General features: G+C 36.7%; 2 protein-coding genes across 4 annotated transcripts; both read left to right on the top strand.

Moving 5' to 3' along the window:
• The first annotated feature begins 4,967 nt into the window (after positions 1-4,967).
• On the top strand, positions 4,968-9,571 carry LOC110765994 (histone-lysine N-methyltransferase, H3 lysine-9 specific SUVH5-like). 3 transcript variants are annotated; one of them, XM_021969253.2, is made up of 4 exons: positions 4,968-5,149; positions 5,912-7,362; positions 8,740-8,837; positions 9,070-9,571. In XM_021969253.2, the coding sequence occupies exons 2-3, from the start codon at positions 5,946-5,948 to the stop codon at positions 8,811-8,813; spliced, it is 1,491 nt and encodes a 496-aa protein (XP_021824945.1). In that variant the 5' UTR covers positions 4,968-5,149; positions 5,912-5,945; the 3' UTR covers positions 8,814-8,837; positions 9,070-9,571. The 3 variants fall into 3 exon arrangements, with proteins under 3 accessions (XP_021824945.1, XP_021824944.1, XP_021824943.1); XM_021969252.2 differs by having other exon boundaries at positions 9,035-9,568; XM_021969251.2 differs by having other exon boundaries at positions 4,969-5,149; positions 8,937-9,561.
• Positions 9,572-15,006: 5,435 nt separating this feature from the next.
• LOC110765998 (uncharacterized) lies at positions 15,007-15,639 on the top strand. The gene has a single exon (XM_021969256.1). The coding sequence runs from the start codon at positions 15,007-15,009 to the stop codon at positions 15,637-15,639; it is 633 nt and encodes a 210-aa protein (XP_021824948.1).
• The last annotated feature ends 7,421 nt before the right edge of the window (positions 15,640-23,060 follow it).

The following is a 23,060-nucleotide window of genomic DNA, read 5'->3' as shown; positions in this document are numbered from 1 at the left end:
TGGTGTCTTATGAGCAAGTCGTTTGTCTTTGAAAAAACTATATGGTCATGTCAAGAGATATGATTCAAAAGTTTTATCGGGATTCTCGATGAACTCATAGAGGGAAGTGAATGTACAAAAAGGGATCTCTGCTCTCAATGAAGAGAGAGAATGCTCCAAAGATATGATTGGGGAATCTTTGCAAAGTAGTCTATATGACTAGAGAGGAAGTTTCTACACATAACCAACGAAATCTGCTAAAGCCTAGGCTTTTATAGCAGTCCTTGGTGTGTAGAGAAGGTCGTGCTAACTCAATTCTATAGCCCATTTCATGAGTCTCTGAGAAGTGTTAGGGCTATGGAGAATTGATCTGAAAGGAAAGTCGATCATGACAATGATCCGGTGAGCTTAGTTGTAGGGTCTTAACTTTCTTGCAGAAACTGCAAGGGCCAAAATGAGCTTCTCCACTTTTCGATAGCGAGTCTCTGTATCGAGGAGAGCTTTTAATTGTAGAATACCAGATGTTGAGCCCCCTTCTCGGATAAGAGCTAAGCTGACAGCTGAGTCGGAAACTGCCAGGTAAATGAATAAATCTTGGCATGGTACATGTTTTTAGAGTGAGGGAGGTGAAGTGAGGTAGGTCTTCAGGTTTTTAGAGTTAGAAATTTAATGGAGATCAAATCCCTAATTTATGGTATTATTCCTATTTGAAGTCTAAACAATTGACCAATCAAATGGAGCGCAATTATTGACCTAAAGGAATATTTGAATTGTCCACGTGGCGCCTCATAATTTGTTGCCGAAATATTTGCTTCCACAGGGGGCGCAAAATGTGCCCCTCAATAAAAGTGAACAAATACATTAAAATTTTCAACATTAGATAAATTTGAATCCTAAATTTATCATAATTCAGACTCTCTTTCCCTCGTCATTTGGGTAACCCAATAGCTTTGTAATATGGATCCGAACCATCTGCTTGTTTTTTCTCCAATTATTATTTATTAGCCTCTTCGCACGCGCTTCCAAGTCTGCTAGAGGCTTTCTTTTAAAAAAAGAAATTAATTTATTTTAGAATTAAAAAAGATAATGGGTAGTTGTGTTCCATAAAAATCGGATCCATTATTTGTGACAGAACCCGACCCAAATTCCAATTTGGAATCTGAGCCGAGCCTTGTGCGTGTCCGACACCTGGCGGTTGCCGGACACAATTGACCATATTGCCCTTCTAACCAAAATTCCATGAAAATTCAGGTGTGACTTCTGCCGAAAATTCAGCAGAGTCTCCCCTGTAAATTGCTCATTCCCAAAAATTTTACCTGTCGAATATATATATATATCACAACTGCCAGCATGTATTCAACTTTTATCCAGACAAACCAACTATAATTTAACGGCCTCATGCCTCTCGTAAACAAATAAAATGTTCTGCCAGCAGCAACGGATTCAAAGATATAACGCGAATACATTTATGGGTTTCAAAATGACTTAACTGAACCACTTTTCAAACACTGGGTCTCGTGGCTGCACCTGGTAACTCTAGGTTGCCTACGTACCCTTAACAAGGGATCAAGCCACACGTAGTTCTTTTTACCCTTTTTCTTCATATATGTATAAATCCTTATTATTTGTTATAGTTCAATATGATATCAACCAATCCAGGTCTTATATTAATAATATACTTGATGGCATTCACCAGCTATCCTTGTATTAAAACCAGACCTCATATCACCATATGTGAGACGTCCTCGCAGGCCTTGGTGACCCAAAGTCGACTCAAGCTGCAATCCTCGCTGAATCAGGAGACGTTTAGTCCAACTGATCTGCATTCCTCACTCCCTAAGACTCGTGGGGCAACAGTCAATCATACTGATTTATTCAACAGCAATCATAACAATCAGGTAACATGGTTATATTCCGAAAGTAATATAAATATTTGAAATCAAGCTGGCATGGTTGGGAAGTAAGCTTTTATAATAACTCCTTATGATTAGGTAATTAAACTTAAATGGCATAAGATCACTTAATAAACAAAAAGTTCACTCACTGAATTTCCTCTAGTTCATAGATCAATTTATGTATTGCTGGCTTAGATTAATATATTTGTGTATATATATAATAGAAATAAAAAATAGAACAAACATTGATGATAACATTTTAACCTTTCTTTCAAACCTTATGTGAACTCAATTATAAATACATATATGTTTATAAAGATTTATAATTAACTTATTATAGGAAAGTAGGAAAACGAGAAAATTATTAAAGTAATATATGTATTGCTCTTTCACTTATAAACAAACTCATAGCTTAAGAAATTTATTGTAATTTGTGTAAAATCCTTTAATTTAGAAAACTCACCACTCGGACGTACCCCCATCCATATTCCGTCAATTCCATCCTCGCAGGCCTCGGAGACACCAAGTACACTCGAGACACCAAGTCAATTCGAGCCGCAATCCTCGCACCACAAGTTTCGGGTGTCCCCGAAACTTGTGGGGCATGTCATAAATGACAAATGGTTTCAAGACACTGGGGGGTACTCCTTTGGTAGGTTTGAAAGTCATATTCAGAAATTTATCACAAACTTTGCCTTCTATTCCACAAATCTATTTTCTGCTACTGAGTCTATGGACTCAATATAGATCTATATTTAAATATTTAACTAGTTTGTTAGTCCCTTCGGACTCTGATTAACAACCCCTTCCAATATTATATTTATAATCTTAACAACAAAATTCACCATATGAATAAGTAAATAGGTGATAAATGAACAGATAAATAAATACTCATACTTTTAAAGATTTCCTTAGCTCCAATTATGCATAATTCCCAAACACTGAAATAACCCTTAGATATACCCTCGCATAGTATAATATGCTTCCAATAATGCATGCTCATCTCGAGATCATATATATTCATGAAATTAATGCCATAATTAAACCAATGAACACTCGCACGTACATGAGCTTCCTAAAAGCTCCTACACAAACAGTAGAACTCATCATCATTATTTTATTCGAAATCCTGGCCCTGGGTTCCTAGAAGTACGTGCACTAACTTTAAAGTCATTCCTACGCCCACAAAAGCTTTCCCAAGGTTTAGAATGATCTAAGAGTGTCTTGGGACTCAAAAAGCGAAGATGTCCCAAAAGGTCAACCTGGGACCTCGTGGGGTCCACGATCTCAAAATTCCGATCCGGAAGTTCCTAGAGATTCCAATATACCTAGGACACATGTTCCGAGAGTTTAGTCTCGATCGGACGGTTGGATTGATCACGATCGCTCGATCGGACAACGGTTCCTATAACCCTAGCCCTAGGGTTGGCATTTTCGAAGTATCCGGGACTCCGATTTACGATCCATCGAATCCTATACGATCCTGGAATTATGTAGATCAACATATATGAAATTGACTATGATCCAACGGTTCAAACGTATCGAACCCGGAAATCGCACAATAGGTGAGATCCGGATTGAAATCCGCAAGTTCCTACGTTGTCGTGAAAACACGAGGATCGCTCTAGGACTGGAAGTGGTCCCTGACACCCAGCCCATGCGCCGGCAGCGCGTGGGTGTGCAGAGTAAATTCCGACGGCCGGAATTTCTTCAAATCGCCGGTCCAAACTCCTACCCTAGGTGTAACGCCCCATTTCGAACCACTTTTGTTCTTGGACCTACCCCAAAAAATGAGTGGAAGTGGCCGGAATTGCGATCCCAAAATCGGCCAAAATCCAATTCGAAAATTAACCCACCAAACTTAGAAATTCCTCAAATCCTGCCCAACCATCAGCTATAGCATGGAAAATAGCTAGAAATCCATACCTTACTTGCCCGGATTGGTGGCTGGAGGAGAGAGATATCGCGGGCCAAACCAGCCGGAATTCTCGAGTTTTCGACAAAATCGTGGCGTAGGCAGGCGGGGAAGGGGTCAGGCTGAGCTGCTAAGGTGACGCCGGTCCTTTTTGGACCGTTCCGGCGTCCTGTGGTGGTGGGTTGTGGTGGAGGGAGGTGCGATTGGAGGTGTCGAAGGGGGGGGGGGGGGGGAGCTGCAATGCGAGAGAGAGAGGAGGGAGAAGAGAGAAAGGGGTTGTTCTAAAAAAAATCTGATCCGCAAAATTACTATTTTGCACCTCACTGTATTTCAATCGTATTTTCTTCACTACGACTCGGATTTGAGCCCACTACGTTCAGTGTGATCTATGCAATGGTCCAATAAAAATTTTTAAATTCCTTCCCGATCAAAATGTCAACTTTAAACCTAATAAAATATTCTAGGGGTATAATTGTCTTTTAAGTGATTATTTTATTAATTAAATATTAATTTAGGATCGGGTTATTACAATTTGATTTTTCTTTTAATTTTAATTTTTTTAATATGAAAAAGTGTGAATTTAACATATTATCCTTATTTAATTAATAATTTCAATTCTTAATGTTTGCATTAACTAAGGGCATTTTCTGGTATTTTGAATGTTTCACCATTCTCTGCCTTTTGCTTTATATATACTAGCCTCTCCACACGTGCTTCCGCGCCTGCGAGAGGCTTTTTTTTTTTTTTTTTTAAATTTAAAATTTATTTTAGAATTAAAAAAGATAATGGGTAGTTGTGTTCCATAAAAGTAGGATTCATTATCTGATTTTTCTTTTAATTTTAATTTTTTAAAATATGAAAAAGTGTGAATTTACCATATTATCCTCATTTAATTAATAATTTCAATTCTTAATGTTTTCATTAACCAATGGCATTTTCTGGTATTTTGAATGTTTCACGATTCTCTGCCTTTTGCTTTATATATAGATATACAGATATAGATATAGATAACTTGCCACGTCACTGTTTAATTTCTTATAGCAATGTTGACTCTAAATTGAATTTCTCTTAAATTAATTTTCTTAGTTGGCGTCTTGTAACACTATTCCTTCCTTGTGTCCAAATCAGGAAAGTCGCGACTTCCTAGGACTCCTTCAGAGACTTGCGGATTAAGAAACCCTACATTCCTCTAACTTCCCAAGGCCCGTATATAAACCGACGCAAACAGAAGCCGAACAGACGACCGCTCTGAACTTTTGGTCAAAACCGCTCAACTTCCAATTTCAAAACATAAACAAAGAGAGCAAGCCAGCGACTGGTGCGACGATTGGACCACTATTTCTAGTTTCTACTTTACCAGGTTTTTCCTTTCTTCTTATTTCCAAGATATTCTTTGCATTATAAATTTGAGAAGGTACAGTGTTGTTTATTTATTTATTTTACTTTTATTTTTGTTTCGTGTCATAAATCGCTTCCTTAAACTCTGCTTGATTTTTCAAACCAAATTCAGTTTAGCATATATCATTGTAACCGGTAAATATTGATGAAGGATTTTAACAAAATCCTGAAGGGTATGTCTTCACTTAACTTGAGAATCGTCTCTCTGATCTGAACTATCTAATTGTAATTAGGACTCAGGTCAAGGGGTAACTTGAGAATCTATGTAAATTGACCAATCATGAAGAATAATTAATGAGGGGTTGCCTCTCATATAAGAAAGAGGGACAAATGTGGTAATTTGTTTCTTTGTTGACCTTGGTTTCCAATTGTTAATTTGGAGAGAGCAGTTTAATTACTTTGCTTGGAAGTTAATGTTTTTTTAGAACAATTTTCCTGCAGATTTTTCGGGTTTGATGATGTATTTAGCTATTACATCTTTCGTATATTTTGTTCTACCTTTCTTTACCGTAGTGTGCTGCTCTTTAAGTTAATAAATGATCACTCTCTGTATTCGTTAATTTTGTCTATTTTAAATTATAATGCTGATGATTATACAAAATTTTCAACCAAGTATTCTATGAGTTATGGCGTATTTTTGCAATGCTATATATCTTTTTAGATTAGCATGGTTGTTGTATTTGGTTAATGTTGGGTCTGTTCCTACTTTATACTTTCTATGTAGACGTTCCTGCAATACATTTGAATCATAGCTCTTTATGGACAAAACACTTGAGAAACGAAAAGTCGGAGTTCTTCCCAACAGAAAGAGGCCGAGAGTTGATGATAAAGATGGAGTAATTCATCATGTCAAGGAGGCTTTGGATGAATATCGAGAGATATTAACTAAGCTCTTGCAAAAACATGATAGTGAATCCAACCAACAAGTTTGTTTGAGGCCTGATATTGAAGCAGCAATGTGTCAGAGAAAGAAAGGACACTTGGTTAACACGAGGAAACAATTAGGACCGATTTCGGGAGTGAAGGTTGGTGACGAGTTTCGCAACAGGGCTGAACTAACTGTTGTTGGCCTCCATCATAAGTTTCGTCATGGTATTGAGTATATGAAGAAGGATGGGAAAATTTTGGCCACAAGCATTGTTAATTCTGGCCGTTACGCTAACCATATAGCATCTCCTGATATCTTGACTTATTCAGGTGAAGGTGGAAATCCTAGGGTTGATCCTAAAAAGCCAAAGGATCAAAGACTTGAACGTGGAAACCTTGCACTAAAGAATAGCATGGAAGAAGGAACTCATGTAAGGGTAATTCGTGGTATTAATCGTTTTGAGGTGGGCACACGTGCTAAGAAAAGTTCTTTCAGAACTTATGTTTATGATGGTCTCTACATAGTAGATAGTTTTTGGCAAGAAAGAGAGGAATTTGGCAAACTTGTGTTTAAATTTTTGTTGAAAAGGATATCGGGGCAACCAATAGTCACATGGGGAAAAGCTTTGGACAAGTCGAAAAAACCTACGGTTTCAAAGGATATTGTTTGTAAAAATGACATCTCTGAAGGGAAAGAGAAGATGCCTATTCGGGTGGTCAATGCAATAGATAGGGCGAGTCCTCCAGCTTTCATTTACATGCGCAATGTCATTTATCCAGATTTCTTCAAGGCGACAAGAAAAGGGGGTTGTGATTGCCTTCATGGATGCTTAGAATCCAAGTCATGTTCTTGTGTAATGAAGATTGCAGGGGTTTTGTCATACAACAACACGATAACAGACAAGAAATCCCTTATTTATGAGTGTGGTACTACGTGTAAGTGCTCTTCTTCTTGCAAAAATAGAATTAGTCAGCATGGCATTCAGTTTAAACTTGAAGTCTTTAGGACAAAATCAAAAGGATGGGGTGTCAGATCACGATCATATATTCCACGAGGAAGTTTTATATGTGAGTATGTAGGAGAAATTCTACAAGATAAAGAAGTCAAACAAAGAAGGGGGTTTGTCATTGATGCCACACGACATGGGAATGTGGGAAGATTTGTCAGTCATAGTTGTTCTCCTAATCTATTTGCTCGAAGTGTCCTCCATGATCATGACGACGTGAGAATCCCACACATGATGTTATTTGCTGAGAAGAACATTCCACCGAACCAAGAGCTAACTTACGATTATAATTCTATAGTAGGTAAGATTTTACTATAAGATGGTCATTTCAGGATGAAAGTTTGTTATCATGGTTGGATGTTGCGAAGACTCGTATTATTGGAAGAAATTTAGTTAGGTGCTAACTGGTTAGTAAGTTAGTGAGGCTCTGACTACTAGTTTGGACCCACTCCACAATGTCATATCTTGATACAAATTGTTGATTTGTTAGGTCATCATTCAAAGATCACCCTTGCAATTGTGCTTCTTTAGGAAGCACTTCCAAGTGATTTTTCAAGAAGCACTTGGGTTGTTCACAAAAATTTCGACATTCTTCTAATAACGCTTTTGTTAATAAAAAAACTCTTCTAACAAAAGCGAAGAGCCTTCTATAGAAGTATTCCCAAACGGCCCTTAGTCATCTAAATGTGATCAAAAAAATAAACTAACATAATTTTTTCTATAAACAATAAAAATATTCTCGATATCAATAAAATGGTTAAATGATCCATTTAGGTAAAATTTTGTAAGGGTGATCGATGAATGATGACCTAAAAAGTGAACCGTTGGATCATGAGATGACATTGTGGAGTGAGCCGGAACGAGTGGTTAGCCCCAATTAACTTACTATCTAGTTAGTGCTTGAGCATTATATATATATCCAGAAATTTTCCTATGCGGACGTTCAGACGTTATTATCGTGTGGATTTCCGGACGTTATTATCGTGCGGATGCCATGTATTTTCTACTACCCATTCCTGTTTTCCTCCTGGTTTATAATGGCATTTGCACGATAATAATGTGCGGACATCTAGATGAGAGAATAACTGTTAGATTTTCTCATATGTGGACATCTGGACGTTATTACAGTATGGACACCGTGCATTTTCTACTACCCTCCCCTACTTTCCTTGTTGTTTTGCAATGGCTTCCACACGGTAATAATGTCTGGCCGTCCGCATAAGTCAAGTACTGTAAATATGTTCATGCATATTTATTATTTATTGTGTTTCATAATGGAAATGTATTATTTATCTATGAATATATATACAATAGAATTCAAAGCTGTTGCATGCAGGATCACGTCGTGGTCCTCTAGAATTAGTATCTTTAGTTTCTTTAAAAATAGTTCTCTTCCAGATCATGCATTTTCAAAACTTACTTAAAAGGTTTAGTTCAGTTAAATGTCAAAACAGAACTAGCTGTGTGTAAACTTATCATTGAACTTTATCAGCACAAGCTTTTTATGTGTAAAAGAAATGTGATGTTGTATCTTAAGACTGCATAGCTTATATTGTGGAACATGGTTCTCCCAATGTAGTTATTTTTTACTTCAATTTTTATTACTCATATTTGGTCTTGGATGAGGCTGTAAGTGTCTTGTGTAATGATTATGAGATAATGCTCCTGCTTGATGCAGGCGATTCGAATGGCACTACCATCAGAGAAGCTCTCCTCGACAAACCATCTGGAGTTGCACCTAATATCATCTAAGGCAACTCTTTTTAGCCAACGGAGGTATGCTCTCGTGCTATAGTTTCGATGGTTTTCTGACGTTTTGATTTTCTCGAAGCAATTTTACTGGACGTATGCTTATGTCTGATCATTCTATCGCAGAAATCTGAGGAATGAATTGAAAAAGTTCAAGTTTGCTTTGGTCATTGTGCAGAGTCTGCCGCATATTCTAATTATTTATTTATTTCTGTTTACACAAGTAAACACTTCAGCAGAGGGTTTGCTTTTTTTCCAGACATATCGCTGATGCTGCCGCTAAGCTTGCCAAAAGGAGTTTGTGCTTTAGTAAGTGGGCCACGTTTCCCCCACCCTCCTTTGGTCTCTATTCTGTCGCGATACGATCTGCCAGCCCCTACGTGATCGAGTGGTCTTTTGTTGCTTAGGCTGGTTTTAGTTTGGTCCAGCTGTTTGACTCTGTACCTATCTGCAATGTTCAGTCTCTAGTTTTTGTGTGCTCTTTTTCTGTTAGTTACTTCTGGTGCCGCCTTTCTTTGGGCATGCTTTGCTTTGTATTGTTTTCTCCTCTGCCTGCCTTTTCTGGGGCCTTTTAATGAAGTATCTTTCGACAAAAAAAAAAAAATTCCTCAGAATATTGTTTACTAACCATAAGCTTGGGGAAAACCATATATACTTTAGTTATAAGGTTTGGGGAAAATAAATATCTAAAATTTCCCAGAATCTGTAATCAGAAACCTTCAATTGGAAGCCTGTTGTTTTGTAAATTTCCACAACCGGAACACTTCTAGACAACCAAAGGGTTTTCGTGTGGAACTGGGTTTCAGCTCTGGTCCTTTTTAATGTTGGAATTTTGCAGGTTTGTACTTAAAAGCGTAATGATCTGTTGCCGTGTTATTTTTCAGTCTGGTGATAAATGCAGGGGTCTTTCGATGAAATATCAAGATATGAAGTGTTAGGTACAGCAGCACCATAGCATGGGCAACGTTTTGTTTTGTTTTTGGTTCTTTGATCAGTTGGATTGAGCAGTTGGGGTCAGTTTTGTGTTCTTTGATCAGTTGGATCCTCTGTAGTTAGATTCCGAGATGTGATTGGCCAAGTTTTTTCAGGAAAAAGAATATGATAATATTTTATAACTTGTTCATTCTTGCGGCCTGCCTGAAGTTATCCATATTCATGAGAAAAGATTGCTCCAGTTTGAAACCGTAAAAGAATTAAAAGGTAATCGGAAATGATCATGATAAGAGGTGAAGTTTGCTCTTTATCTAGAAAAGGTCCTCTATTTGAATCTTTCACTCACTTAATTTCAGAACAAGACAAGTCAACAGATTCATCTACATCCATTAAATTATATTCTTCTGGTTCTGGGATTGTGAAGAAGTGCTCGTGGGGCTTCATAACTCGCATTAATCCTTGGCTTGTACATGTGCAACGGAGACTTACTTTCTAGGTTGGAAGTCATAGATGCACGCCAACCTGAAACTAAAACCCAAAGATCCAGAGATGCATGGGGTAGAACATCATAAATCACTGGTATTCAATTCGGATAACGGGGCAGTAATAAGCATCTCTCAAGGTTGAGAGAGTAAACTAAAAGGAGAGGCGATTCCGATAAGACATGTAAACTGACTTCAACTTTTCTCAACCAATCCTCGACCAACCGCTAATAAACAATCGGGGTTAATGACCTAAATGGTCCCCCAACTATTGTCCCAGTATCATTTTGGTCCACCAACTAAAATTTTCAATTCAAACGTCCTTAAACTTTTTATTTTGTACAAAGATGGTCCATCCGTCAAAGTCTGTGTATTATTCCGTGAAATCGAGGGACAAAACTGTATTTTTAGATTAGTATCCTCCTCTAAAAGGGTTATTGATCCCAATGGTCCCCAACTATTGCTCTAGTATCATTTTGGTCCACCAACTAAAATTTTCATTTGAACCGTCCTTCAACTCTTTTTTTTTTGTATCAAGATGGTCTTATTGTTAAAGTCTGTCAATTTTATTGTTAAATTGATGGGTAAAAATGTATCTTTGAATTAAAATAGTAATATATAATTAAAAATTAAAGGAAACTATTATAAAACTTAAAAAAATTAAAAAAATTGAATGTCACCAGCCACATAGCTTTTTTTTTTTCGTGAGACTGACCTAACAATTAATAATAAAAAATTCTCTATTGTATAAATTAATTAAAATCACATAAATATAAAAAGAAAATAACAATTTTTTTAAAAGAGTAAACAATAATTAAAAATTAAAGGAAACTATTATAGGAACTTGTACCTAATTTTAAAATTGAAAAATTTGAATCTCACCACCAACATGGCTTTTTTTTGCTGACATGGACTTAAAAAGTAATAATTTTTTTCTCTATTGTTTAAATTAATTAAAAAATTTAAAATCAGATAAATACAAAAATAAATAACAATAAAATTGACGGACTTTGACGGTAGGACCATCTTGATACAAAAAAAAAAAAAAAGAGTTGAAGAACGGTTCAAATGAAAATTTTAGTTGGTGGACCAAAATGATACTAGAGCAATAGTTGAGGGACCAGAGGTATTTTGGTTTTGAACGATAGAGCTTCTCAAAAAGTCGCATATACCCTTCAAAACTCAGTCACGTGGCCATCGCGTGATCAGAAGTAACGGGATCTGTAACGGATGGACCATCTTGGTACAAAATAAGAAGGTTAAAGACGTTGTTTGAATTGAAAATTTTAGTTGGTGGACCAAAATGATTGTGGGGCAATAGTTTGGGGACCATTTAGGTCATTAACCCTAAACAATCGTAAACAAATTTTGTCCCCTACACATTAAACCACCAGTAACTGCTCCCAACCGCTCTGCAGTACATTCCCCGCACCACTTCTTGTATAATGTCCACTGGAAAAATAATCTCCTTTACTGCCAGTAAAACCCAAGCAAGCAACCTGAAAATTGCCCTGCATAGATCAGTGAAATTAATATGATAACAAACTCATCACAGCAAACAAGTAACAAATAACTACTTCAAAACAAAAATCTTTCGATAAAATCTGTGAAGGATCAAGTGCAAAATACAACTACCAGAAATTTTAACTTCGAGAAGCCTTTCAATGCACAATTTTAACATTGAGAGGTCTTGAACTAGGGCCTGAGTCCCATGGGCCGAATTGGGTCGGCTTGGGCCCAATAGGCCAAAGCCCGGCCTGAGGTCCATGGGCCGAATTGGGTCGGCTTGGGCCCAATAGGCCAAAGCCCGGCCTAGCCCATTATTTAGGCCCATCCTGACCCACTCTAAGATTCGGTAGAGCTTGGGCCAAGGTTTTGAAACCTTAGCCCGGCCCGTTGGAGCTTGTTTAAGCCCTTCCCCATTAAGCATGTCTAAGTCCGGCCCAGCGCGCCCATGAATATAACACTATACTTCTTCACTCAATTTTCTCACTTGTCAAGCTTTATTTTCTCAAGTTTCAAACTCCAATTTTTTCAATATCTCTTTAAATCCTCATTCGTTGTTGGTGATGCTCTCATTCCTTTACTATCTCAAATCTTAAGCTCCAATTTTCTTAATCTCTCTAAAACCTCATTCATTGGTGGTGGTGGTGCTCTCATTCCTCTATGGTGGTGTACATAAAATAAAGTAATATGTAGCATGAATTAAACTTCTTATTTTGTTTTACACATCTTATGAATTAAGTTAATTTTCAATAATGTTGTCTAAAATTTGTAACAAAAAGTTATAAGACTTATTAAAAAAAATTTTAAAAGCTCCACCCATCTAAGCCCATGTTCCCGCCCCTCAAGTCCATCTATCCCCGGTGTAATGGGCGGACCTGGGCCAGGGCCAAGACATTTGAAACCTAGGCTCGGCCAATGACGAAACCTGTAGACGTTACCTAGCCCAATGATGAACTGTACCTTGAATGTCTGCAATACCTGAGCGATGTAAAAGAGGTAACTACAATAGAGGGAAAGAAAGGCAAGGTGTTATCGTAGAAAGGCAAAGTATATTATAGTTTTGTTTCGGAGGAATTAACGTTACCTGACTTATGAAGGAGCAGTGTATATTATATGCTAGTTTGTTTTGCATGAACAGTGGCGGTCCTACAGCCAAGGCAGCCTACCCCAAATGTTTTCCCTAAAAAAAAACCCTATATGTAAGCAAAGTTATTCTACCCAGCCATGTGATGGTGTAAACCCATGCCTACCCAAACACATAAAAAAAAAAAGACTTAAAAGCAACCCACATGTGTTATAGCTAGAGGTGTCAAACGGGATGGGCCAGCCCAGCACGACACAACCCTAGCCTGTTTAAATAAGGCACAAAAACTTGGGTCGAGCCGTGCTTGGCATGGCACAAAAACTTGGGCTGGGCCGGGATCAAAAAATTAGGTTCAATGGACTGGGCTGGCCCATGGCCCAACATGGGACGAGCTTGGCTCGAGCCCACTTCAAGCACGACACGAGCCCAAGCCCAGCCCACTTAAAAAAAATTTCTTTCTCAAAAGTCAAAATGCAATAATTTGACATCTAATGTCATTGTTTATATGGTTTTTTTAAAAATAAAAATAAAAAATCATAAACATATATTTGATGTCTTTCATTTTAGGGAAATTACTTGGGTCCTTAATTAATTAAACATATCAACTACAAATTAATTAAACAACATTGGACTTGATATCTAATCAGTACATATGACATATACGCTGCTCTTATAATCAAAGTAAGACATTTCTTCACATATAAAATAATAAGTTGTTTAAAGATGAAAAGTTGAAGTGGATTTTGTGGAGTTGGACACTTTTTGCCTTCCGCCCTTTAATATTGTTTGGATGTTTGATTGATTAATGTTTTCAAATAGATCATCATTTCTTGCCTCTAATTATATTTTTAATGTTTATAATTTGAATTATCTAGTGGAAAAAAAATCAAGTGAAAAAAATTCAAATTAAATGGGTTGGTTCTTGGGCCCAAGTATGGCATGAGCATGAGCATGGGCACGACACGAGCCCGGCCCAGCCCAATGATTTTACTAAGTGGGCTGGCACGAGACGGCCTGATAAATTTAATGGGCCAGCTCGACCAAGCACAAAAACGTTAAAAGCACGATTTTAAATGGGACCGGCCAGCCCGGCACGGTCCGTTTGACACCTCTAGTTATTGGTGGGAATACAAGCAGCCAATTACCTTTCAACTGTGCAATTGTCAATAGTCTTGGTAGCTTCTTCTTGACATTCTCTTTTGGCATCATCTTCTCATATCTAAGGAAACAAGTATTCTTCTTATTCTCTTTTCTTTAATTATCTTCTTCTGTTGGGTTTTTCCTAAAATAAATGTATGCATCTTAATTTTAATTTTAATTTGAAATTGAGTCTTCTACGGTTTAAATAGGAATGAATTATAATTTGGGGATTTTGTTGAAATTAATTTGGTCTTTGATTTTAAGAATTTTGTTGAGATGTTTGATTTGATGTTGGTAGATGTTTGATTTGTTGTTGGTATGTTAATGTTTGATTAAAGGCATTGATGCTATTATGAGAATTTGTTTGATTTTTTGTTGGGATGTTTGATTAAATAGGTTATCTTTTATTATGTCGGATCACAATCGGAACCCCAAGAAAACAAAGAATTTGTTCGTTTTTTTTAAAGAAAAAGAATGATGGGTCATCATCTAATATAATGCCTTCCATTTGTGATGAGCAAAATCTTCTCAACTCTCCCATTGTCGAGTCTCAAGTTGAAAGAGTTGAAACCCAAAGAGTCGATAGTGGTCAAGATTTTAATATCAATTATCTTGAGCGTGATCTGGGATTACATCGTCAAATATGCCAATATTCGGTGAATGAACAAGATAATAAAGCCTATATTATTTTAGGACCATGTCAACCGGAGTTAGAAGACTATCCAAGCCATTTAGAAGGGCGAGACTTATGTCGATTTATAAATTGTGGTTTGGTAAATTTCCTTGGCTTGAGTATTCAGATGCAGAGAGTACCTATATTGCTATGATGTCTTTTGAGTTTGTGTTTTCATTGGTCTTGATGGATAAAATTATAGGATTGACCAACTTTCTTTGTCAAGTGTTTCAGACAAAAACTCAAGATTTTGTAAGTGCTTTAAATTTTGTTGAAAACACAAAAATGCAGTTCCAAGATATGAGGGAACATGACTAGGATGATTTATTCATAAGTGTGGTATCATTTTGTGAACTACATGGTGTTGATGTTCCCGATATGGGTTCTCGTTATATGACGGGCACACATCGTTCTTGTCAACAAAAAGATTTTATTACAGTTGAACATTACTATTGCATTGATGTATTTAATGATGTGATAGATTGCATGTTGAGGGAGTTAAATGACAGATTTTCAGAGCAAACAGTTGAACTTCTTATTCTTAGCTCAGCATTGGGTCCTCGTAATTCCTTCAAGTCATTCAATATTGAGGATCTATGTAAACTTGCTAAGAAATTCTATCTTGCTGATTTCATTCCAAGTGACTTGAAAGCTTTAGAAATTGAGTTGATGTATTTTCAAAATGATATGCGTCGCCTTCCCTGCTTTAAGGAAATCACCACTCTTCCTCAGTTATGTCAACAATTGGTGGAAACAACTTTGGTAGAAAACTACCATTTGCTTTACAAATTGATTCGGTTGGTGTTGACTCTTCTCGTTTCTACAGCAACAACGGAACAAACTTTTTCATGTATGAGAATTATTAAGAATAGACTTCAGAGCACCATAGCTGATGAATTCCTTGATGATTTCATGATCCTCCACATTGAAAGAGAGTTTGCTAATAGTATCGATAATGCAGAGATAATTGAGGAATTTAAGATTTCTAAGCCTTGTAGAGTCGTAGGGTAAAGTTTTAGATTTAAATAGGTTAGCTTTGTGTTGCATTGCATTTATTTATTTATTTTAGTTTTTTTTTTGTTAAGCTTTTATTTATGTATAGAGATGCATATATTTTAGGGTAAGGCTCATTACGTCCCCCCAACTGAGTTTTTAAGGTAAGTTTTGCCTACTTTACTTTTGAATCCTGGATCCGCCACTGTGCATGAATTTCTTCTTTTCCATCCATTCGATTGGCCATTCCCAACCTCATAAAGAAGTATGGTTCTTCTTAGAAGCTAACTAATTAATAAGGAAATATCATACTTTGAATCTAATTAGCAACTGGGACATGTTGGTCATGTTGGATTACTTGCCTTTAGATTTTGAACTTCTGATGAGGATGTGAAGAATTAATTAATGGTGTCAATTTTTTGCTTATCTGTTTACATGATTGGAAAAGCCAAGTGACTCAACCTGATGTGTATCCAAACAGAGAAGTTGAGCATAAGAAAGAAAACCACCAAGAACCCATTTTTTCTGTTGCCTTAATTTTAATTTTTGCTTTTTCAAGAACGACTTTAAATTTAATAATTTCTTAATTGGGTTTGTGGGTCAACTTTTCGTAGTGGCAAAATCTGGAAAGTCGTTTCGCAAAAAACCAAAAAAACAAATTTGGAAAGTCATTTGGCAAGAAAAAAAATCTAGAAACTCGTCAATGCATAGGATTCCTTTTCTGTGATAAAAAAAAAAAAGGATTCCTTTTCTAAGACTTTGGGGTTAAGAAATAGTCCCCATCTATTCAGGGATTCCTTAAATAAAATTATTTAAGGGACACCCTTTAGGGCACTCTACGAATTTTTTTCCAACGATCCAAACCATCTATTTTTTAAGTCTATATTTATAGATCACCCTAGCTAAAAATTAGACAAATTGGAAACCATTTCTACATCCAATTGTGTCCTACAAAATCAATGAACACGGTGTTTCAAGAAAATACTAAAATTTCAATAACACATTTGAGTGGTCAAACGATATCGGATTCAAGTGATTTTTTATAGATATGATTTTTGAATGATTATCTAAAACATAGACGGTTTGGATTAGTGAAATACAATGTGAAGTGGGCCCGACAAAGGTGTCCCTCAAATAAGCTAATTTGAGGGATCCTCAATGGAAGCCTTGCACTAAAGAATAGCAAGGAAGAAGAAACTCATGTAAGGGTAATTCATGGCTTTAAACATTTTGAGGTGGGTACACGTGCTAAGAGAAGTTCTTTCACAACTTATGTTTACGATGGTCTGTACAAGGTAGACCATTTTTGGCTAGAAAGAGAGGAATTTGGCAAAATTGTGTTTAAGTTTTTGTTGGTAAGGATAATGGGACAACCAATAATCACATGGGGACAAGTTTCGCAAAAGTCAAAAAAGCTTATGGTTCCAAAGGATATTGTTTGTAAAAATGACATATTTGAAGGGAAAGAGAAGATGCATATTCGCGTTGTCAATGTCGTAGATAAGGAGAGCCTGTTATGTTTCATATTTAGATCGGTGCACTAGATACTAAGTTAAATCAGGTTTTGATAAAAGTTTAAATTAAGTTATACCTTGAGGCCCAAAACCTTGTGGAATAAGGAAAAGTTTTGAAGCCTATTAAGGAGTCCTATTTATTTCCTTTTTTGAGTGAACCGTTGCTTGGTGGGCTTGGAAGATTAGTCAGGTCGGCCCAGGGTGATGCGTAGAGACGACTTGACCTAGCCTATATAAGCTTAAGGCCCTGCTCTCGTCAGACACGTTCTCTAATCCTAATCTCATCTTAAAGAGAGAGCTGTAACAGATTCTGAGAGAGAGCAGAAGTCTTGAGCTGTTCCTGTTCTTGCTGGGATTGTTGTTGCGGCGGTTGAATGAGTTCAGAGGTCGTGTACTCAAGAAAGATGGCGCTAGGTATGTCTTTACATATTTCAGGTTGTGTGAAAGATCATGAACATGCATATAAAGAAATCTAAGAGTTGGTATCAAAGCACATGGTTATTCACACACACTGAAATCGTTTTTCAAGCATTCCTATTACGATTTCTTATCTGTTTATGCCATGATGAGTTTTTGGTTATGTTTAAAATATGAAGATGGAATAAACATGTTTTTTTTTCTTCTAAATATCAAGAATATTAAAGAATTTGGAAAACCATATTTTAATTTGATTTTTCATATCTTCAAAACTTTAAACATGTTGTGCTAATTAGGTCATTCCCTATTTAGAAAGGTGTTTTGTATAAAAAAACAGACACCAAAAACCCCTAAAATATTGTTCTCTCTTGAACTATGTCTGTTTGTTTATTTTCTAAGCTAGATAGGTGCTTGTCTTTGTTATGAGAATCAACAAATTTTTCATAATAAAACCAAACCTAAATACTCAAACCCTAAAGAAATAACCAAAATTGCATGATACCTAAATTGCTTGATAAGTTTCTTCAACAAATAGAATCTATCTTGTAATTTGTTTATGATGGCACAAGATAACACGTAATTTGTGTAAGCTATAAGTAATCTCTTTCCACAAAGGTGTGATACTTAATTAAGGAAGCTTGCATATGTTATTTGTTAGTTTTGTGAATAAAGTTAAACGGAAAAACTGTTTTCTCTTAACAAATTGAGAATCGGTTTCTTGGAAAGTAATTATGCTTTCTTTTGCAAATCCTTCCAGCTTTGAACACTCCCTCAATCAATTTCTCACAAATTGAAACTCTTACTGGATCGAATTTCAAACGATGGAAGTTCGATCTTGAAATTACACTAGGCATGAGTGATATCGATTATGCTATCACCCAAAACGAGCCAATTAGACCCGTTGCGAATTCCCCTGCTGAAGTTAAAAGGGTGCATCAAGCTTGGAGGATGGCGAATAAGGTTTGTCTGTTGGTTATGAAGAAGACTATTACGGAAGTTGTTTTTGGTGGAGTTCCAGAAACAGAAAGTGCCAAGCAATTTATGGAATCCATAGAAAGGAAATTTAAGGAATCTGACAAGGCTGAAACGAAGAACCTCATGTCTAGGTTGGCTAATACGAAGTATGAAGGAGGCACCGTAAGAGAACATCTCATGGGACTCGTGGATATTGCTGCCAAATTGAACATGTTGAAAGTACCTATTGATCCAACTTCTCTAATGCATATTGCGCTAGATTCCCTACCTTATGAGTAGATGAAATCCACCTATAACACCCTAAAAGAGGATTGGACAATGGATGACCTAATTACAATTGCTGTTCTTGAGGAGAATAGGACAAAAGCTTATGGTGGTGTGGTTAACGTGGTCACTGCCAGGAAGTATGAGAATAAGGGTGCTGCAAAATCAGGAGTAAAGAAGCAGAGTTAGTTTCAAAAGAACAACCCTCTTGGCGTGACCCCTACCACTGAATTCAAGTGCTATTTTTGCTAGAAGGAAGGTCACATGAAGAAGAACTTCAACAATTACAAGAAGTGGTTCGAGAAGAACAAGAAGGTAATAAATAATTAGTCCTAGTGAGTTTTGAGTCTAATTTAGTGGATGTTCCTTCTAATTCTTGGTGGTTAGATACGGGTGCCTTGATTCATATACCTCATAATGTGCAGGAATTCATAAGAAGGAAGGAACCTAGAAAGCATGAAGTTAAAGTGTTCGTGGGGAATGGAGAGTAAGTAGATGTGGAAGCCATTGGAGCAGTACACCTGCAATTGGATTCAGGATTTATTTTAGAGTTGGATGATGTAGTTTTAGTACCCTCAATGAAGAGGAATTTGATTTCTGTTTCAAGATTATCAAGACTTGGTTTTGTTTTTCAATTCAATAAAGATGGCTTTGTATTATCTCAGAATTCAAATGTTCTTGCTATTGGTTTCCTCTCAAATGGATTATACTGTCTCAATTACAATAAAGATGGTGAAGTTTTAATGGCTGAATCCAGTAAGAAAAGGATTAGAAGTGAAGGAACATCCACTAGGTTATGGCATAGACGTTAAGGGCACATTTCAAAAGAAAGAATGAGTAACTTTCAGTGATGACGAAATTTGTATTGAATGTGTTAAAGGAAAACTCACTAAAACTAAGAAGAAATGTGCAACTCGCAATAGTGATCTTTTAGAAATCATCCACACAGATATTTGTGGACAATTCCCTCATGAAAAAATTGATGGAAATCGCTATTTCATCACCTTTATAGATGACCATTCTCGTTTTGGTTATCTATATCTCATAGTAGAAAAGTCCCAAGCTTTTGAAATGTTCAAGATTTTTCAAATTGAAGTAGAAAGACAACTTGAGAAGAAGATCAAAATTGTGAGGTCGGACAGAGGGGGTGAATATTATGGAAGTTTTGATGAAGGAGGGCGACGAGCTGGACCTTTTTCTAGGTATCTACAAGATAATGGAATAGTTGCTCAGTACACAACACTAGGAACTCCGCAACAGAATGGTGTGGCTGAGAGAAGAAATCAAACTTTGAAGGATATGGTTCGTAGCATGATTTCCAAAAATGATTTGCCTAAGAGGTTATTGGGAGAAGCGATCAAAACAGCAAACTACATATTTAATAGAGTGCCTAGCAAGTCCGTGACTAAGACACCTTTTGAAATTTGGACTACCAGAAAGCCTAGCCTGCGACATCTTCATGTATGGGGTTGCAAGGCTGAAGCTAGAATCTATAACTCTCAAGAGAAGAAGATCAATCCTAAAACGATTAGCTGTCATTTTATAGGTTACCTCGCAAGGTCAAAGGGTTTTAGATTTTACTGTCCAAATTATGGTACCCGAATTGTTGAGACTGGTTGTGCAAAGTTTATAGAGCATGAGAAGAATGCCACTTGAAATGAAGATTTTATTTTCAAAGAAAAAGGTGATGTAGCTGTGATCGAGAATGATGAACAAGATGTTACACCCTTGATTCCTTTAATTGAAACTATATTGGAACCTCCTCAGTTTGAAGAACCAGTTGATCAATAAGAACAAGCTGTCGAGAATCCTGAGCTGGATAACCCACAAGAACTAGTGCAACCGAGGAGATCTGATAGACCAAGAAGATCCACAGAAAATTCAGATTATGTGTACTTACAAGAAGCATATTTTGACATTGGAGATGAGGCTAATCCAACAAGTTTTAAAGAAGCTATGGAGAGTCAGAATGCATACAAATGGAGGGAAGCGATGTTGAATGAACTCGAAAGCATGAAGAATAATCAAGTATGAGAATTAGTTGAACCTCACAAGAGCCAGAAATTGGTAGGCTCGAAATGGGTATTTAAAACAAAGAAGGATAAGGATGGAAGAATCGAAAGATTTAAAGCTAGATTGGCAGCAAAAGTATTCACCCAAAGGGAGGAAATTGACTACACTGAGATAGTATCTCCAATTTCTACCAAAGATTCTTTCCGCATCATTATGGCTTTGGTGGCACATTATGACCTACTTTTACATCAAATGGATGTAAAAACTGCTTTCCTGAATGGTGAACTCGAATAAGAAAATTTTATGAGGCTACCCAAAGGGTTTGTAAAGGAGGGAAAAGAGCATATGGTTTGGAAACTTAACAAGGCAATTTATGGACTGAAGCAAGCAAGCATGAGGTGGTATTTCAAATTCCATCAAACTGTTTCATCTTATGATTTTGAAGAGAACATAGCCGATCAATGCATTTATCTGAAGAAGTGTGGGAGCCGATTTATTTTTCTAGTGCTGTATGTCGACAATATACTTTTGGCTCCAAATGATCACAATTTACTGAAAGACACTAAGGAGCTACTTTCAACCAATTTTGAGATGAAGGATTTGGGAGAAGCTGCTTTTTTGTTAGGCATTGAAATTCAGAGAGACCGAGCTTGAGGCCTCCTAGGCTTGTCGTAGAAAACATACATTGAAAGAATACTCAAGCGTTTTGACATGAGTATGTGTTATGGATAGAAAGTTCCGTTAGCTAAAGGAGATTTAAAGAAGGAGCATTGCCCCAAGAATAAGGAAGAAGAAGATGAGATGAGGAACAAGCCATACGCTTCTCTAGTTGGAAGCATTATGTACACACAAGTGTGTATAAGGCCAAACCTAGCCTTGTGCATTTGCAAGATGGGGAGATTTTAGTCAAATCTGGGAATGCAACATTGGATAGCTGGAAAGAAGATTCTGAGGTACCTACAGAGAACAAAGGCTTATATGTTGATTTACAGACGCACATAGAATTTAGAGCTTGTTGGTTATCCTGATGCGAATCTTGGAAAAGCAAAGGATGATTATATCTCTACTTCAAGTTTTCTTTTCAAGATGGTAAGAGCAGCTGTTGCTTGGAACAGTGCTAAACAATCTGGTGTTTCGAGTTCAACCATGTTTTCAGAATACATAGCTTGCTATGAAGCCACTTCTAATGCAGTATGGCTAAGGAATTTTATTAAAGACATTAAGGTGGTGGACTCCATTTCTAGACCAATATAGATATATAATGACAACACTGCGGTTGTTTTTCACCGCATGAACAACAAGATGTCGTCTGGACTTCAGCATATTAACAGAAAATATAATAGTGAGGGAGAAGGTAGCGGACAAACTAGTCAGTTTTGATCATATCAAAACTCAAGATATGATTGCAGATCCATTCACAAAGTTTTTGCCTTCAGAAGCCTTTCTGAGACATGTTCAGAACATGGGATTATTTCCTAGCTTTGATGCTACAATCTAGTGGGAGTCTTGTTCCCATTCTGATATTTTACTAGTATGTTTATTTAGTTGTTTTCTGGATTAAGGGATTTGCATTTAAGGATGTTAATTTGGTTGACAGTTTTATTTATTATTGAATAAATTCTACCATTCTGACTATTTAGCTGTTTAAACTTATTATGCAATTTTATTTATGCATGTGAGTTTATGGTCTCTTTCAAGATACTATTGTTTTAATAACATTGCGGATTGACTCTTGCTAAGTCGTAAAGGGGTAAATGTACTGAAAAGCATAAAGATTCATATTACGGATCAGTGCATATTAAGGTTCACGTTGGTAGGTGCTTCATGTGTTTTGAGATTGCATTATGCATGTGATTATAGATGGCCTGTTTTTAATAAAGAGGGCAGTGCTTGTCTATAGTTCATTTTGTCTAATCGCTTTTGACTGTAGCTTGAAGGGAAGGACTTAACTGTTTTAAACTCATGGCCAATAAAGATTATCAAATCTTTTGGAATACAAAAGCTTAGTGCTCTAGTGCTTGATCTAGTGGGAGAATGTTATGTTTCTTATTTAGATCGGTGCACTAGATACTAAGTTATATCAGGTTTTGATAAGAGTTTAAATTAACTTATACCTTGAGGCCCAAAACCTTGTGGAATAAGGAAAGGTTTTGAAGCCTATTAAGGGGTCCTATTTATTTTCCTTTTTGCGTGAACCGTTGCTTGGTGGGCTTGGAAGATTGGTCAAGTCAGCCGTTGGTGATGAGTAGAGACGAC

Source organism: Prunus avium, chromosome 2 (assembly GCF_965620075.1).
Source record: "Prunus avium chromosome 2, drPruAviu1.hap1.1, whole genome shotgun sequence".
Classification (NCBI taxonomy): Eukaryota; Viridiplantae; Streptophyta; class Magnoliopsida; order Rosales; family Rosaceae; genus Prunus; species Prunus avium.
The sequence above is the reverse complement of the archived record's forward strand: the minus strand, read 5'-3'. Positions and strand labels throughout refer to the sequence as shown.

What these genes read in the sequence shown, in the direction of transcription:
- LOC110765998 (XM_021969256.1), top strand. Translation starts at nt 15,007, where the DNA reads ATGGGTTCTCGTTATATGACGGGCACACATCGTTCTTGTCAACAAAAA.
- LOC110765994 (XM_021969253.2), top strand. Translation starts at nt 5,946, where the DNA reads ATGGACAAAACACTTGAGAAACGAAAAGTCGGAGTTCTTCCCAACAGA. An exon ending in CGATTATAATTCTATAGTAG is followed by an intron (nt 7,363 to 8,739) that starts GTAAGATTTTAC and finishes TGCTTGATGCAG; the next exon opens with GCGATTCGAATGGCACTACC.